Genomic DNA, 19,473 nt, shown 5'->3' with positions numbered 1-19,473 from the left:
CATGAATAAATGATTCTTATTAAAATGAGTTGATATGAAGAAGAATTTTTTGATGGTTTGTGGACTTTACAATATAAACTTGCATAATGTTTGTGTTTATCAACCAATTCTAATAAAGTGATGAACCATGAATTATTTTAGAACAAACCAAATTAGTTTACCATTTTCAAATAAGAATAACATTATTTTAAACGAAATATATTAAATATATTAAAATACGAAATATTTTAAATAAAAAAAATTGACAGAAGTTCACTTATGAAATGATTTAGGGTAATTTCCACCAAGGCTCGAAAATTAATATTTTTTTTATAAGATAGATAACTGTTTGATAGTTTGTAGATATTGCAGTTAAAACCAGAAGTTAAATTTTCGTATTTGAAACACCAGATCCGAAAAAGATTTTACTGAGTAAATACAGAAAAGCGCTTAAATACAATTATTACGTAAATTAATACTGGATATTTTTGAATGTCATACTAAAACACACGCAGTAAGATATAAGTGTGTGTGTGTGTGTGTAATATATATATATATATATATATATATATATATATATATATATATATATATATATATATATATATATATATATATATCACATGTTTTAATAAGGGGAGACACACACACACACAGGAATGTTATCTCATAAGCGTATTTTCCCAGCTAAAAAATGTAAAAACAGAGCTCAATCTGAACGCATCCCCACCGGCCACACACCGTGAGCGGCCCGTGTCTGCGCAGTAAGCCACCCGGGCGGCCGGTCTGGCTGGGATAGCCCTCGCCCGGGCAGGCCCGGGTGTGAGGTAACGGTGTCTCGAGCGATATGCGGGCCGGAGAGAGAGAGAGAGAGAGTGTGTGTGCTACAAGTGGGTCACTGCTCGGCTGCAGGACATCATCTCCCTCACCGAGAGCTCGCCTTATGTCGCGCACTGTCGACCAGCTGTGGAGCCAGCGGCGCCCAGCTTACACCTCTGGGAGGTGCGATTCACCGGGAGGTATTGGGTGTACGGAAAACCTCCCGATTACAACTGAATACAAAATTGTCGAGAAAAAAAAAAGATCATAGCCCTTTAAAAAGCTGTTTCAAGGCATTACTGACGTAGTTATCCATACTATGGCTTTACTTGAAATTTAGAGTACTTATTAAAAAAAACCTTTCGGCACAGCTTACAGGCGTAAGAACCAACTTATTTTAGAAATGTTCTGGAAACTTCTATAAATTTCTAGAACATTTTAAAAACTTCATGTACATACTATCCTCTATGTTCTCCAATATACCAACATTATTATTGATAAAAATGTTTTTCATAATCCATGCAGCGAAAATATTTTGAATATTTTTAACTATATATCCAGGTTGGGCGTTGATCACGGGGTGTGTGTTTGGGGGGGGGGGGCAGAGGTGCCCCCCTGGAATTAAAAAGCCCATCAATGAGGCATGCCTGCCTGCACTTGCAAAAATGTGACTGTGAAAAGAGCTTGATATCAAAACTATGTCTTATGGAAAACTTTCTGCATGTTTTTAATTTTTATGCTTATTGCTTGCATGCAAGCCAAAATAAGAGCAGTATATAACATGCAAACACCGTATCCAGAGATGCGTTGGTTAACACCACGTGTAAAACACTCGGCTTCCTCCCCTTCTCACCATTCCGGAAAAGTTTTAGTTAAAATAAATAAGAACGGATTCAATAGTGTACATGATACGGAAGTTTTATTTATATTTTTATTCCAAACTCTGTTTTTTTCAACCCCTTGCAGCAATTGTTCGTCTTATCAAAAATTGATTCAGACGAAAGTTTAAGATTAAAATTGCAATATTTACAACCAATTTGAACGGATTTTATAGTGTGCTTCCTAAGGGAGTGATGAATTGTTTTGTTCATTAACCACTGTTTATTCCACCCTTTGCAACAATTATTGGTTGTATCAAAAAATGTTTAAGTCAAAAGTTTTTGAACATATTTTTAAGGTTTATAAACAATCCGAACGGATTTAATAGCGTGCCTACTAAGGGAGTTATGAATTATTTTGTTCTTAAAGCCTGGTTTTTTCCACCCCTTTATATAACCGTTGGTCGTAAAAAAATTATCAAAAAAAAGTTGTAGATAATATTTTTAAGGTTTTACAGTAAATAAGAACGGATTTAATAGTGCACATTATACGGAAATTATGATTTTTTTTAAATTATACCTTTGTTTTTTTTTTAATTCCTTTTCTGTAATAGTTCGTTTTATCAAAATTTATTTCAGACAAAAGTTTTAGATAAAAATTATACCATTTACAAACAACTTAAACAGATTCAATAGTTTGCCTTCTAAGGGAGTTTTCAACTTTTTTGTCCTCTAACCCTTGTTTCTTCCACCCCTTGCAGTTATGATTGGTCATATCAAAAATGTATTTAGAGAAAAATTTTTCGTATTACTCCTATAAGTTATAATACGTTCCAATGGATGCGATATTTGTCATATTGTGCGAGCTAAAGTTTTTTTTTGTTTTTTTTTTTTTTTAAAAAAGCCCTCCCCATTTCTACCCCTTTGGTAGAATTTTGCTCATTAACGTACTTGACCGAAATTATCCATTACTAAATTTGATGTATCAGTTTGGAAGTGATTGTGCAAAATTACGGCACTTTTCGTGTCTATAAAATTGTTATATCTATAGGTATAAATTCGTGTGTGTTTGTGTGTGTGTGTGTGTACTTTTGAGTTGACGATGGTTTTGGGGTCTATGGACCATGAAACAAAAAATTATATAAAATTTTTCCGGAAGTCACACCATGTTGACGGTTACAATAAGTAGCTTTTTTTTTTTCTTTCTTTCTTTCTTTCTTCCTTCGAAATCTACCTAATAGTCAACTCACAGCACTGATAACTAACAAAAATGACTGCAAAGGGAAATACTTAAAACAATTTAATTCAAACTGTATACCAGTGTTACATCTATCTTAAAATCTTGAACTATAACTGTCTTCGAAGGTAATTTGTGTCCTGGACTATATTATAGTTAATCTTTTCAGTTGCTTTTTTAAGGTCTGAAGAGTTTGTATAAAAATAGGGGGAGGGGCGAACGCCCCATCGCCCCTCGCATATGACCACCGCTGTGTGAAATATGCGTACATTGTTATACTCCCACAAGGGCGTAGCCAGCTCAGAGCATAAGAGGTACACTCTCCCGAATTCATCCTCTTTCATAGGGGAGAAGGGTCCATGCGGCCAATCAATAATAAACTATAACGTATCATTTTTATAAGAGCATGTAATTTACACGAAGAGATTTCGAGAACAGCTGTGTGTTAAAACATTGTTGCACCGTCTATGTGTCGTGGTTGGTTGCGTTTTCCTTCAGGTGCATGTCTCCTTTCTGAAAACGAATCACAGCAACTCTGTGCGGAAGCATATGCGTCATGAGTGGCCTAGGCGAATAAGGTTATGACTTCTCTTGTTGACCTTATTGCAATCTAATAAGTGTTAAGAATTTTTTTTTCGCGATAAGTACCTGTTTTAAATTATTTATTACAACATTTTTTGAGTAATAGTATGTGAAAATTAGTTACAAATTTTCTCTAACTACGAGGCCAGGTACCTTGTTTAGTTTTTTTTTTCCCCCTTTCAGAAGGGGGCAGCTCTACTTGCCTCACCCTGGATACGACTATATACTTTCATATAGTGATGAGCGTCCATTAATTCATTCGTTTAGTCTAGCCAGGGATTTTATTTTCCGATTTATGATTCTTGATAAGAGCCACACGCCGCAGAAGAACGGAAAGAACGAATATTTTGAATGAATCATTACATGGAACTAATTCAAATGAATCGATTCGTTAAAAAGAATCTTTTTTCCCCATCACTATACCCGACGTCGCCCGGCGCTGACGTCAGCTGCCCGTGGGGTGAAGCCGTCCTTCACGGCTCTGCGCATGCGCGGTCGTCTCCCGCGTCCTCTCCTGAGAACACGCACAGAACAAAGAGGCGCAGTTCTGGCGGTCACAACTGTAACTATATTGTTGTGATGATGGGCAGTGCCATCTAGCGGGCGGGGTCATTACCACTCCCTAAATGTTGTAGCACAAGAGAGAGAGAGAGAGAGAGAGAGACACACACACACACACACTCTCTCTCTCTCCAAAAAATTAGAGTAGGTACATTGACGACAAATCATCTTTATTTGACCAACGTTAACATTGAGCTTCAAAGCTTTTGGTGTTTTGTTGTTTAAAGTAGTGTAAATTATTGAAAAAAAATTTGGAATGTACAAAGTGATTAGAAAGTAAAGTGGTTGTATTCTGTACAAAACAGCATTGTTACCGCATTTTGTTGTTTCACTCAATAGCTTAATCAATAAAGTAATACTTCGATGAACAAATTTTTTCAATTTCGTCATAAATCATGTCCGTTTGCCATATAGACTTGTATGTTTGCTTCTAATTTCTCACGAATGACATATGAATGGCGTCACTGCGTGATTCAAAATGTAGCATTGCATGCTTAAACTCGCGAGCAGGCGATTCTCTGTGCGCGCATTTTCAGGCATTGTTGTGTGCGGCTAATTTATCAGACACGTGTGTCGCATTGACTGTAGCTGCATGTGGATTATAAACTATTTAACGGTGCTGTCCATGGGAGGAATACCGTGGACCACGCCTTCGTCCTTGACGCCGGCATGCCCTGCTTGTTGTATCCAGTTCTTTCCCGATTGCAAAACAGTTGTTCAGTGGCGGAGCCACACTGTTAAACCTGTATCACACGGTGAAAGGTTTCATACAGGCTCCGCTAGAAGCTTCCAGCAAAACTGCTAGCCAAGCCTCCGTGACAGCAGGTATAGATGTTTCTACGGAAGAAACGATCACAAATTAAATTGTGACTGGCGCAGGCCTAGCTTGTGCTAACGGTTTTGTTTTGATAGTTAATACCTTTTTTATTCTATAAATATGAATGCTTCTCATAATTGTCGCATAATACTGTAACTGCTTCAACCGACCACATATTCACAGAATTTCAAATCAATAATCAAGAAAACTCCAAACTTTCAATAATAAATGTACCGTTTTCAACACCATGGGCACTAACACTTCATTCTAATTGGATAAAATTTTCACCTTCTACGAAACCTTCCACAGAAATTTGAACCAGACCGATTACAAAAAATTCCATGAAAACTGACAGCGCTCTGCTAATTCTTTCACAGAACCATCCATACCTGTTGCCATCGAAGACCTTCCAAAGAAACTCCTTTCGTGTGATAGGAGATTTAGAAATTACTGTAAACTTACAGATAGTTCAACCTAGATTGCATTCTTTGCAGTTTCACATTATTGGATCTTCGTAAGAACTTCTGATTCCGACTAGTAAGTTCTGTGTTCCGTTTTTAAGGGGCCCGCCTAGTCAGGAGTGAGGCGGGTGCTTCTAGCGCGGTATCTGCTCTAAGCGCAAGGCTGTGGACCGGCGCGCAGTCATCTCGTCGTGCATAGGACAACCGACCACGAGATCCGAGTGGTATCCGTAACATTACATGGCGGAGAAATATAGAAAATGTGGTAAAATAAGTACCTTGAGTACATTCAGAAATCTATACTGGATATTTCATGCCTAAAAATTATCCAAAAATCATGCATTTTCACTCTCATAAAAAAACAATTTACGAGCGGAATATGGAAACAGAACTATATATCCGGCCTCAGCGTATTCTTAAACGCTTTTCTTAAACAGACCTCATTTTGATATGATTAAGCATTTTCCAAATCGTGTGGTTTCTTCTGAAGCTCTGCACACCGTGTGTGTCTGCGTGTCCGGGTAGGCGGGGGCCTTAACGGATTAAACAAGCGTGTGGAAGGAAAAAAGATTATATTGGTTGTAGACTTAAAACGTTCTCAATGATTTTTTTAACGCTCCGATATCATTCTCGTGAGCTCATGCACAAAGCAAGTGAACTTACGAAAATTCCTGGTTGATTGGTAACCAGCATTCTTTGTAAATTTTAGGTGAAATTTTTCAAAAGTTCAAAAGCTCACGAAGGAGGGACTCGTGGTCAGAAACTAATGTTTATCCAGTAGCAACCGAATTCAGTAGGTGAGGAAACTAAACTATCATCTAAATAAAATAATTGGCAACGTCCATATCGTATTGCTCATGGCTTGTAAGTGTTGTAAAAAAAACTTTGACTTCTATCATGACTGAACTTCCAGATCCAGAATTTTTTTGTTCTGAAATATGAAGAAGTAAGGTTTTTTTTTTTTTTTTAAATATTATGTAGCCTATCTACTTAGAGGGAAACCATAATTTTCCTTTGTACACAGGCGAAACACCATAGACTCGGGACTTCACATAGTTTAGGAATGTTACAAGATAGATGAAGGGAAATCTGAAACGTGAAACCAGTTCATGACGTTTGTAACTTAAGGTTGTGTCTCACAAGTCATGTTGAATTTCTTTCCTCGTAATTTATTTTATATAAGGGCTATTTCTAAATTATTCACTCGATACTTCTCTTGAATTTGTTGTTTTGCCACAAATATTTTCAACAGATTTTCACTTAGTGTAATATGGTGAGCGTAATTATCATCACTTGCGCGTCTTTTTACACCCATGATACCTATTACACTAAGTGAAATCTGTTGAAAATATTTGTAGCAGGATATCTACCAAGGGCGTATCCAGGATTGACTTCTGGTTGGGGCACCGGTACTCTAGACCTAGTATAATACATGTTTATTACTTCAGAAGTCGTATTATCCAGTGCATATTTTACCTTTCTTGGGGGAGGGAGGGGGGGGGGGGTGGAGCACGTGCCTCCGTGCCTCCTTCTCAATCCTCACTGACATCTACCCTCGGTAACGAGCAAAATTATTGTGTTCTCATTTTGCAAATACACTTATAATACGAAACTCGGACACGAAATTTAACGTAGTATTCTTTGAAATAATGCCGAGCGTGATAAATATACGAAAATTGTGTTTTCAGCTACATTTCTGGACGCAAATCACACTTAGTTTCCGCACCCACCGCTAAAATTCACTGCCGGAGCAGCTACGTCGACTATCGAATCATTCTATTTGTAAACCGAAATTTTAAAATATATATAATGAAACGTCTCCCTTTAAAGTGGAAAAAGACTTAAAAAAAATACTAAACCCTGGATTTGGACATGATATTCGACAAGGAATTTTATTAAAATACTGCCCATGTGGTTCAAATTCATTAATTAAACACTTAGTACTATAACGTTGTTATGTGACAGTGTGAATTATGGTTCACGCCATCCGCCACAGATGGCAGTATCATGGTTACACATTTCCGTTCCATGCGACTTCCGTTCAATTCACGATGTTACTCCTACTAAATGCCGTATACCAAGAGTGAAGATGTTACACTTCAAAAATCAACATGGCGTGTGGCACGAAGCCGTAATTATACTCACCTGGACGTTATTAAAGATTATTACAGTGAGTTGGCAATTTTTTTTTATCGCACGCCACTGTTTAAGTTTTTTTAAACTGTAAATGACAACGCGTCAAAATAACAAAAAAAAAAAAACATGTTATCCTTGGTCCAACAATTTATTAGTATTATGCAATCATTTACTCGGGATACTATAGGGAAACAGGATATTACATGATTCATCATTCTAGGAATCCCCTATTAAGACCCATAGTAAAGCTCGTTAAGGTGCTATTTCAATTTCATTTCACTTCATTTCTTGATATATTTTATTTGACATCATATATTTTAGGACATAAATTGGAGATTTCACTGCAGGACCGAGAAACGCAGAAAAATCACACCGTATGTGTTGTTTGAACATGAAACTAGTACAATATTTTATGAATGGGTGTTGACAATTTTTAAGTTAAACGGAAATCGACAGGAATATTTCAAACAAAACAATATATATATTTTTAATTTCGTATCTAAAATGTGTGTTTTGGTGTGTGTAACATGTGTTTTGTCTAAAAATTTTAATCTCGGTAGGTTTGTTTATAATTTAACATAGTAAACATATTATATTAAAACAGATGTTGGTATGTCTGCAATATCTGTTAACAAATAACCCGACAACCATGGTAGTAATTACCGCAAAAACTCTTCGTAAAGGAGCCAATGGCCACAGCTGGGCAGGGGTGGCCCCAGGGCTGTCAAGTCGGGCCCCGCGACTAACAGCGCCCTTGTTTGTCTAATGGCATGTTAAAAAAAGTCTCTAATGGGAAAAGGAAGTAGTTTAGAGTGCTGGCCAATTCATGCTTTCGTAGTAGAAAAACTTTAAAAGATTTCATTTCCCCATATAAAGACGCGATTTCAGGGGAATTTGATCGTAATAATTTATTAAACCAACCTGAGGATAACCAACTAGGAAATAATTATTAAAATAAATTAGCAAAAACATTTTCGAGATTTAAACTTCCGGATTGGCTTGAAATATGCTGTTTGAGATAGTTATTATTTTTTTTATTGTCTGGTGGAAGCCTTGGGGGCTGTTCCATACACCCCGTTTCTTCCGGTAAGGCTCCGCTTCAAAACATTATACCCGCGTAAAAGTTCATGGTCCAGGACCGTCTCTGCCTCTAGTTGTAGAAACTAGTAGGTAATTGCAACAGCTAATTTTTTTCTGTGGGCAAATTGTCATATATATGTTATATATATTACTGTGTTTATAATAACAGATGCACGTAATTAATTTATTCCTACCTGTGCTGATGCGAGTTATTGTGCCGTGTTTGTGCAGACAAAGGAAGCAGGCAGCTGACGAGCGAGGAGGTGAACATAGTGGGCTGCAACAAGCCGCCGTGCAAGCTGAAGAAGAAGACCACCGTGGAGCTGGAAGTGAAGTTCACGGCAGGTGAGCAAGCACACCCGTCTCGGGTCTTCTGCGCAAGAGGCCGTCACTGGCTTACGACTCGCCAGCAGGGCGGTCACACTCGGAGCCATGTGTGAATGTTTACAAGTTGTACCGAAACAGATTAACATTATTTTTAAAATCATGAAATATAAATCTGTAATCGGGGCGTTCGGTGGCTACTAAATTTTATAACCTCAACAAAGCATCGATTGCGTCCGCCATGACAGTTCTATAGGCAAATAAGTCCTTCAGTGTTGGACTCAAATATCCCCTACTGCGGACCTTGCACACTCAGTCTACAAACATACTTAGACAAGCCAGCACGTCTAAGTACCGGTAGACCTGCCTAAGATGTTCTATTCAACAAAAAAGAACTTGTACGAAATAACTCGTATTCTTGTGCGAGTTGGTTATCAATCAGTCAGGCTTTGCCACTTCTACTGCAAAGTGGTCTCAGAAGAAACATTGACAAAAGTGAGCTGAGGAACAACACGAACAGTTTCGTAACAAGTTTATGAGGTAGTAGTTACCAATCTTTATGGCACCGATAACTCATCAGTTATTTCTATATGGGTCACGGGCAATTAAAGTAGATTCCTAGATCCCAGTGTCCGACATAATTTAGTCAGTATTTATCCGTTCATACTTGTGGCGTAGCAAGAAATTTATTTCGGAAGGGTTAAACTAATATTATTTGCTTTTTTAATTGTATTAATTCTAATTTTAACGGCATATTTGAGCAATGATTTTGAAAGCAACTAAAATTACAAATAAATGCAAAATACTGACCCCTATGTACGGTGATTTTTGGATTATGTATTCTCACTTTATCTCATCTTGAGAAGGTTTATCTAATTCTATGATGTCTGACGCAAACAATCACCGAGCCCAGTCCATTGCCCATCATAAAATTATTCAAAATTAAAAAATAATTCAGGAAATATTTCCTTTTTTTCAAATAGATCAAAAGGATACATGGTAATCAATCCTATATTTATACTCTATGTTTCTGAAGTTAATGAGCATTGACAGCATACAAAGATAAATACAGCATACTTTACACCATTTTATATCTAATTAAGTAAACTGCATCTGACTACCGATTTTAATTTTATTTATTAGCAAAACCAACACTTTTTTTCTATTCTTCTGTTAAATATATAATATTACACTACAAATAACTAAATACCAGATATAAACGTTTGTATTGTTAATTTATTTATATTTTAAAAGTACAAAAATTAATAACAGTAAAGAATGATTTAACGGTATTAAAATACGCATAAATTATGTTTATATAGTACAATGAATGTGGTTCTACCAACGACCTAGAGATATATAGACTGCTAGTGGGAGGCCATCTTTGATTCCAATTGAATTTGACAGAATGGTGGGCAAACAGTGCTTTGTTAGCAGACGAAGTACGTTGAAAGCAGAAAAGTGGCAGTGTACTAAGTTAATTATGAAATTGCATTGAATCTGAAATATTAACAGTAAAGAGACAACTAAAACTCGTAATGAACGAATACGACTACAATAATAACAAACCCACACATCATTTAAAAGTGTTTATTATTCCATTGCAGTCGATTATTTTTAATTAGTAGTACTTAGTGATGAGATAAATTCCATGTACTGTATCAAATTACCTACACGAAATACATATATATAATAGGTTCAATAACTGATCTACATATATTGGTCACAAACGTTGGGTCAAAGAAGGGTTAGCTATTTTCTAGCGCATTTAATGTCGTAACTACACATCGCATTACGATGAAACTGTATTTAAAATTATATTTCACTCGTTCCATATTTAAGTATTACCCGCAAAAACTGTAAAATTGCGAAAAACCTACATTTTTAGGGAATTTACTAGCAACTTGCATAGTAGTATATAATAGGGGCTCCGAGATCAGGATGCAGGTAGTGGATTGAAGATTGTCGGTCAGCCATATTGGATTATGACGTCACGGCGGCCATCTTGGATAAGCGTAACGGGACACAGCGTAACGGGACACAGAGTAACGGGACACAGCGTAACGGGACACAGAGTAACGGGACAAGTATATCACGACGGCCATCTTGGATCCGCCATTTTGGATGACATCATTGTGTTCTAGAAAATTCCGGCATTGTGTTGTCCGCCATATTGGATGACGTCGTCACCGTTGCAATTATCGTTATGGTCGCCATCTTGAAATTTGGACGCCATCTTGAAAATCTTTAATTATTATCCGATTTTAATGAAAAAAATTCCAAAATACATCAAAAAATTAACTTAATAGAATTCTGATTGATTATATCGATTCCCGACCTCGGTTCGAACCCGGTGAGGGCAAAAAAATAAAAATGACGACCGATCCTTCCCTCGTGGTGGGTGCTGGCAGACTGACTCTCACCACTTTTTTTCAAAGCATATATATCTTCACCTAGCATGACGCCACGTCCGCCATCTTGAAATTTGGACGCCATCTTTAAAATCCGTAATTATTTAGCTAGAAATTCGGGAAAAATTCCAAAATTTATCAAAAAATTAACTTATTCGAATTCTGTTTGATTAGATTGATTTACGTCCTTGGTACGATTCCCGGTGAGAGTAAAAAATAAAAAAACAACAGATCCTCCACAGAAGCCACCTACAGACTGATCTACCAAGGTACATATATTGTCAGCTGATATGACGTCATGTCCGCCATCTTGGCTTCATCCACTAGAGACTATTATCTTGTTTTCGTCTGCTAGAGTGTGCAGGCGACATGTTAGTATAATTTTCTGGTCACCATACCCTTGTCCTCAACTGTAGGCATTGAACCTTAACCTTGAAATTAGACCTTGACCTTGAAATTTGACCTTGAAGTTTGAACTTTGACCTTGACCTTGAAATTTAACCTTGACCTTGAAATATGACCTTGACTTTGAACTTTGACCTTGACCTTGAAATTTGACCTTGATTTTGAAATTTAACCCTGAACTTGAAATTTGACCTTGACCTTGAAATTTGACCTTGACCTTGAAAATTGACTTTGTCCCTGAAATTTGACTTCGTCCTTGTCGACCATCATGGATCCGACATTTTATGTTCAGTACATGCTACCAGGAGCTACCACCTGCTGGAGTATGCCATCTTGTGTGTGTGTACTTGTATTATAGAGTACATTTCCATCTGGATAATTTTATTCTAACTTGCTACAGTGCAGTAATAATTTATTATGGAGGTGCCCCCGCCATCTTGAAATTCGACCGCCATCTTGAAATCGTGTAATTATTTAGCTAGAAATTCGGGGAAAATTCCATAATTCATTAAATAAATCACGCATTAACTTACATATCGATTCGATCCGCTCCAGTCCTTGGTTCGATCCTCGATCGATGCAATAATGTTTAATTTTATGAAAAAAAAATAATTCCAATAAACCATTTTCAACATTCTTAAAGAGACTTTAAATCCTCTACTACCATCATCCTATCAGACATCAAGACCACCATATTGGTAATTCGGAATTGTAATGCTAGAGATTTGGGAAAAAGATCAAAATTCATTAAATAAATTTGTAATCTATATACCGATTGATTAGATCGACTAAGATCCTTGGTTCGATCCTTGGCCGATACAAAGGAACTTTAATTTTAAAAAAGTACCAGAAAAGGGTAGGATTCAGGAAATAAAACACCACAAAGTCTTTTACAAACATTATATTTATTACACAATTTCTATCCTACTACAGAATCACTTGCGAAAGCCAGCCATCTTATAAACATTTAGCCCTGCATAGACGTGCAACGACTACTTCTTAGCTCCAACAGCTCCAAATGCTCCAAATGGCTCCAACAGCTCCAAATGGCTCCAAATGCTCCAAACGGCCATCTAAATGGTCCAACAGCTCCAAATGGCTCCAAATGCCACAAACGGCCTCCAAATGCTTGACAGCTCCAAATGTCTCCAGCAGCTCCAAATGCTCCAAATGGCTCCAACAGCTCCAAATGCTCCAAATGACTCCAACAGCTCCAAATGACTCAAACAGCTCCAAATGCTACAAAAGGCTTCAAAAGGCTCCAAATGCTCCAACAGCTCCAAAAAGGCTCCAAATCGCCAACAGCCTCCAAATGCTTAACACAACTCCAAATGCTTCAACAGCCTCCAAATGCTCCAACAGCCTCCAAATGCTCCAACAGCCTCAAAATGCTTAAGACAGCTCCAAATGCTCCAAATGGCTCCAACAGCTCCAAATGCTCCAAATGGCTCCAACAGCTCCAAAAGGCTCCAAATGCTTCAAAAGGCTCCAATTGCTCCAACAGCTCCATCTTCAATTGGTTCCAACTGATTTGAATTACTTTTCTTATCGAACTTGGCATGATTACTAACATGTCTTTATTAGTATACATTTTGACTGGCAGTGGTAACGTATTTTGCACCTTTAAGTTATAAGGTTTATTTAGAAATCAGATTTCGATAAATGGTAGATACCATTTGGAAAGAAAATATATTAATTTATCTTCAAGTTTATACACATACATTTAATATAAGCCATTATTGTATGTAGCCAGCTTCCTTCACTTCTTTGAGTATGAAGGATATTTCTTTAATGTTCGAATAGTTTCCTGCACAAAGCGATCCATGTAGTAGTCGTAGCCTGTCAACCAATATGTTAGGATCTTCCCATGAGGTATAATCAATCTCTTCTGCTGCGTTCATCATCCTTGCATGTTTATAATAAATATTATTATCTCTGGTGTCTATCGTTTTAACACCAACCACAGGGTCACTTTCGTCATCGTGCCAGTGATTATCACAAACTTGATCTGGTGTCTATCGTTTTAACACCAACCACAGGGTCACTTTCGTCATCGTGCCAGTGATTATCACAAACTTGATCAGGATAAATTATTTTATTACGTCGTTTCCATCGTTTTGGTCTCAGACCGCCATCACAGTCTTCGATCTTGCCTGCTTTAGGTGCTTCAGTACAGTACTCAATCATGTCAGCCTCAGATGTGTCACCACAATCATCAATCATGCCAGCTTCAGATGATTCATCAAAGTCTTCAACCTTGTAAGCTTCAGGTGGTTCTCCATCTTTCACATTTTCATGGAGACGACTAGATATTGGAGTAAATATATTTTCATACCTGATGTGGTTACAACTTCCTTCGTTTGTTTTAAATTTTAAATTATTATCTTGCTCTAGATCAGTAATTTTAGCATTAGCTTTTTCGCCTTCGTTCCTCTTCCACGATGTTGTAGCCCAGTCTATGTTATCTTTATTCATCTTAATTGTACATGTCTTGTAATGTCTATCCAAGTAATATCTTCTACCAAAGGATTTCTGACACTGACTGCAATGAAATGGTTTTTAACAAGGACCCAAATTACACTCGCCTCTCTCATGTCGTTTAGCGTTCTTTCTCAAGGTAAACACCTTGCTACAGTATCTACAGTGATGTCGTTTTGATACAGCAACTAATCCCGCATCAGGATTCATATTAGTTACTGAGACTAATGCCAGACGCAAACTAAGAGTTTTAAATTAGATATATTACTTAAATAGAATTTTTAATTTTTTCATCAGCGAGAATTAATTTATCTCATTCAAAGGTACTTGTTGCAAGTAGTTCTGCTTTTCAACAACAGTTGTCGCCACATGTTACTTGCAGGTAAATAATATTTAGTTCTTTTATGCGGGATGCGGGATGCTCACTAACGACTGCAAAAGAAGGATGGCTTCGCTAGACACCAAGGAGAAGGAATTTCGTCTTGTACGTTAAAGCTTCACAGAAGTCTCATGATATATTATTTGACCGAGTAATGATTTTTTTTGTTTCCACCTGATAAAATCCTTCATGCACAGATCAACTTCTCATCTGTAACCAGAAGCACTCGGAGAATACCATCAGATGTCTAGTAAGGAATAATCAGAAGCACTAAGAGAAAACCATAAAAAATATTGTCAAGAATAATAAGGAGCACGCGGAGAACACCACCATAATATTGACAAGAATAATCAGGAGCACACGGAGAAAACCACCATAATATTGACAAGAATAATCGGGAGCACACGGAGAAAACCAACACAAGTTTTCTTTGATATCATAATATTACAGAAAAAAAATTTAATAAAAAAAAATACAAAATTAAATTATACTAGCTTGTGAAATTGTCATTGACGTGCAAAGTTAGAGTTCTAGTACAAGCCAGAATAATTTTGTATTTTTTTGTTTTTATTTTTAATTTTTTATTAAATTTTTCTCTGTAATTTTATATCAAAGAAAACTTGTGTTGGTTTTCTCCGTGTGCTCCCGATTATTCTTGTCAATATTATGGCGGTTTTCTCCGTGTGCTCCTGATTATTCTTGTCAATATTATGGTGGTGTTCTCCGCGTGCTCCTTATTATTCTTGACAATATTTTTTATGGTTTTCTCTTAGTGCTTCTGATTATTCCTTACTAGACATCTGATGGTATTCTCCGAGTGATTCTGGTTACAGATGAGAAGTTGAGCTGTGCATGAAGGATTTTATCAGGTGGAAACAAAAAAAAAAATAATTACTCGGTCAAATAATATATCATGAGACTTCTGTGAAGCTTGAACGTACAAGACGAAATTCCTTCTCCTTGGTGTCTAGCGAAGCCATCCTTCTTTTGCGATCGTTAGTGAGCATCCCTCATCCCGCATAAAAGAACTAAATATTTTTTACCTGCAAGTAACATGTGGCGACATCTGTTGTTGAATAGCAGAACTACTTGCAACAAGTACCTTTGAATGAGATAAATTAATTCTCGCTGATGAAATAATTAAAAAATTCTATTTAAGTAATATATCTAATTTAAAACTCTTAGTTTGCGTCTGGCATTAGTCTCAGTAACTAATATGAATCTTGATTCAGGATTAGTTGCTGTATCAAAACGACATCACTGTAGATACTGTAGCAAGGTGTTAACCTTGAGAAAGAATGCTAAACGACATGAGAGAAGCGAGTGTAATTTGGGTCCTTGTCAAAAACCATTTCATTGCAGTCAGTGTCAGAAATCCTTTGGTAGAAGATATTACTTGGATAGACATTACAAGACAAGTACAATTAAGATGAATAAAGATGACATAGACTGGGCTACAACATCGTGGAAGAGGAACGAAGGCGAAAAAGCTAATGCTAAAATTACTGATCTAGAGCAAGATAATAATTTAAAATTTAAAACAAACGAAGGAAGTTGTAACCACATTAGGTATGAAAATATATTTACTTCAATATCTAGTCGTCTCCATGAAAACGTGAAAGATGGAGAACCACCTGAAGCTTACAAGGTTGAAGACTTTGATGAATCATCTGAAGCTGGCATGATTGATGATTGTGGTGACACATCTGAGGCTGACATGATTGAGTACTGTACTGAAGCACCTAAAGCAGGCAAGATCGAAGACTGTGATGGCGGTCTGAGACCAAAACGATGGAAACGACGTAATAAAATAATTTATCCTGATCAAGTTTGTGATAATCACTGGCACGATGACGAAAGTGACCTTGAGGTTGGTGTTAAAACGATAGACACCAGAGATAATAATATTTATTATAAACATGCAAGGATGATGAACGCAGCAGAAGAGATTGATTATACCTCATGGGAAGATCCTAACATATTGGTTGACAGGCTACGACTACTACATGGATCGCTTTGTGCAGGAAACTATTCGAACATTAAAGAAATATCCTTCATACTCAAAGAAGTGAAGGAAGCTGGCTACATACAATAATGGCTTATATTAAATGTATGTGTATAAACTTGAAGATAAATTAATATATTTTCTTTCCAAATGGTATCTACCATTTATCGAAATCTGATTTCTAAATAAACCTTATAAGGTGCAAAATACGTTACTACTGCCAGTCAAAATGTATACTAATAAAGACATGTTAGTAATCATGCCAAGTTCGATAAGAAAAGTAATTCGAATCAGTTGGAACCAATTTAAGATGGAGCTGTTGGAGCAATTTGAGCCTTTTGAAGCATTTGGAGCCTTTTGGAGCTGTTGGAGCCATTTGGAGCATTTGGAGCATTTGGAGGCTGTTGTAGCATTTGGAGCCATTTGGAGCTGTTGGAGCCATTTGGAGCATTTGGAGCTGTCTTAAGCATTTGGAGGCTGTTTGAGCATTTGGAGGCTGTTGAAGCATTTGGAGTTGTGTTAAGCATTTGGAGGCTGTTGGCGCATTTGGAGCCTTTTTGGAGCTGTTGGAGCATTTGGAGCCTTTTGAAGCCTTTTGGAGCATTTGGAGGCTGTTGTAGCAATTGGAGCCTTTTGTAGCATTTGGAGCTGTTGGAGTCATTTGGAGCATTTGGAGCTGTTGGAGTCATTTGGAGCATTTGGAACTGCTGGAGACATTTGGAGCATTTCAGCTGCTGGAGACATTTGGAGCTGTCAAGCATTTGGAGGCCGTTTGGAGCATTTGGAGCTGTTGGAGCCATTTGGAGGCCGTTTGGAGCATTTGGAACCATTTGGAGCTGTTGGAGCCATTTGGAGCATTTGGAGCTGTTGGAGCTAAGAAGTAGTCGTTGCACGTCTATGCAGGGCTAAATGTTTATAAGATTGCTGGCTTTCGCAAGTGATTCTGTAGTAGGATAGAAATTGTGTAATAAATATTATGTTTGTAAAAGACTTTGTGGTGTTTTATTTCCTGAACCTTACCCTTTTCTGGTACTTTTTTAAAATTAAAGTTCTTTTGTATCGGCCAGGGATCGAACCAAGGATCTTAGTCGATCTAATCAATCGGTATATAGATTACAAATTTATTTAATGAATTTTGATCTTTTTCCCAAATCTCTAGCATTACAATTCCGAATTTCCAATATGGTGGTCTTGATGTCTGATAGGATGATGGTAGTAGAGGATTTAAAGTCTCTTTAAGAATGTTGAAAATGGTTTATTGGAATTATTTTTTTTCCATAAAATTAAACATTATTGCATCGATCGAGGATCGAACCAAGGACTGGAGCGGATCGAATCGATATGTAAGTTAATGCGTGATTTATTTAATGAATTTTGGAATTTTTCCCGAATTTCTAGCTAAATAATTACACGATTTCAAGATGGCGGCCGAATTTAGAGATGGCGGGGGGCACCTCCGTAATAAATTATTACTGCACTGTAGCGGGTTAGAATAAAATTATCCAGATGGAAATGTACTCTATAATACAAGTACACACACACAAGATGGCATACTCCAGCAGGTGGTAGCTCCTGGTAGCATGTACTGAACATAAAATGTCGGATCCATGATGGTCGACAAGGACGTAGTCAAATTTCAGGGCCAAAGACAAATTTCAAGGTTCAAGGTCAAATTTCAAGGTCAAGGTAAAATTTCAAGGTCAAGGTCAAAGTTCAAGGTCAAGGTGTAAGTTCAAGGTCAAGGTCAAATTTCAAGGTCAAGGTCAAAGTTCAAGGTCAAGGTTAAAGTTCAATGCCTACAGTTGAGGACAAGGGTATGGTGAACAGAAAATTATACTAACATGTCGCCTGCACACTCTAGCAGACGAAAACAAGATAATAGTCTCCAGTGGATGAAGCCAAGATGGCGGACATGACGTCATATCAGCTTACGATATATGTACCTTGGTAGATCAGTCTGTAGGTGGCTTCTGTGGAGGATCTGTTGTTTTTTTATTTTTTACTCTCTCCGGGAATCGAACCAAGGATGTGAATCAATATAATCAAACAGAATTCGAATAAGTTAATTTTATATGAATTTTAGAATTTTTTATCATTAAAATCGGATAATAATTAAAGATTTTCAAGATGGCGTCCAAATTTCAAGATGGCGACCATAACGATAATTGCAACGGTGACGACATCATCCAATATGGCGGACAACACAATGCCGGAATTTTCTAGAACACAATGACGTCATCCAAAATGGCGGATCCAAGATGGCCGCCGTGGTATACTTGTCCCGTTACGTTATGTCCCGTTACGCTGTGTCCCGTAATGCGGTGTCCCGTTTCGCGGTGTCCCATTAAGCTGTGTCCCGTTACGCTTATCCAAGATGGCCGCCGTGACGTCAGAATCCAATATGGCTGACCGACAATCTTCAATCCACTACCTGCATCCTGATCTCGGAGCCCCTATTATATACTACTTTGCATCTTTCTCCCATAAGAACCAATGCTTTTAGAGCTATGTGTTGCCCACCATTCTGTCAAAACAGCTCTCTGTCTCTCTCGCTCGGATTGTAGTTCCCCGGTATGCCGTCGACAGCAGCAATTGGCGCTGAAAGCAGGGTGATAAGCAGTCTATATATCTCTAGGTCGTTGGGTTCTACAATTTAATGACAAGAATTTTACTTCACGTGATGTCTGTCCGTGGAGTCGTTTGTTCGAGTCCCGCCACGTGCGTGGTACTCTATGGAATTGATTTGTAAGCCGCTTAAATAAATGAATAAATAAATGCGACAGCACCGATAAAGTCCTGTTAATCGCCGCGACAACCATTATCTCATAGTATTGACTCACGTCAAATACAGCAACAAGCTTACAAACAGTAGCGAATCTGTCACTTGAAGTGACTGACTGCTGTTAAGAAATATAACTTGTCATCTTCTGATTGACGCTAAGTGGAGTTCAATGGGCAATTTACGTCATCACATTATCTTT

The 19,473-nt window shown here is 37.4% G+C and overlaps 1 protein-coding gene across 1 annotated transcript in view; it reads left to right on the top strand.

Annotated features, from left to right (window-relative positions):
* The window catches only part of LOC134530620 (ecdysteroid-regulated 16 kDa protein), a 46,862-nt gene that overhangs the window by 10,314 nt on the left and 17,075 nt on the right, over positions 1 to 19,473 (top strand). Inside the window, exon 2 of the mRNA XM_063365618.1 lies at positions 8,722 to 8,835. Within this exon, the coding sequence (XP_063221688.1) occupies positions 8,722 to 8,835 (114 nt within the window). The remainder of the gene's footprint in view (positions 1 to 8,721; positions 8,836 to 19,473) is intronic.

Source organism: Bacillus rossius, chromosome 3 (assembly GCF_032445375.1).
Source record: "Bacillus rossius redtenbacheri isolate Brsri chromosome 3, Brsri_v3, whole genome shotgun sequence".
NCBI classification, from domain to species: domain Eukaryota; kingdom Metazoa; phylum Arthropoda; class Insecta; order Phasmatodea; family Bacillidae; genus Bacillus; species Bacillus rossius.
The sequence above is the reverse complement of the archived record's forward strand: the minus strand, read 5'-3'. Positions and strand labels throughout refer to the sequence as shown.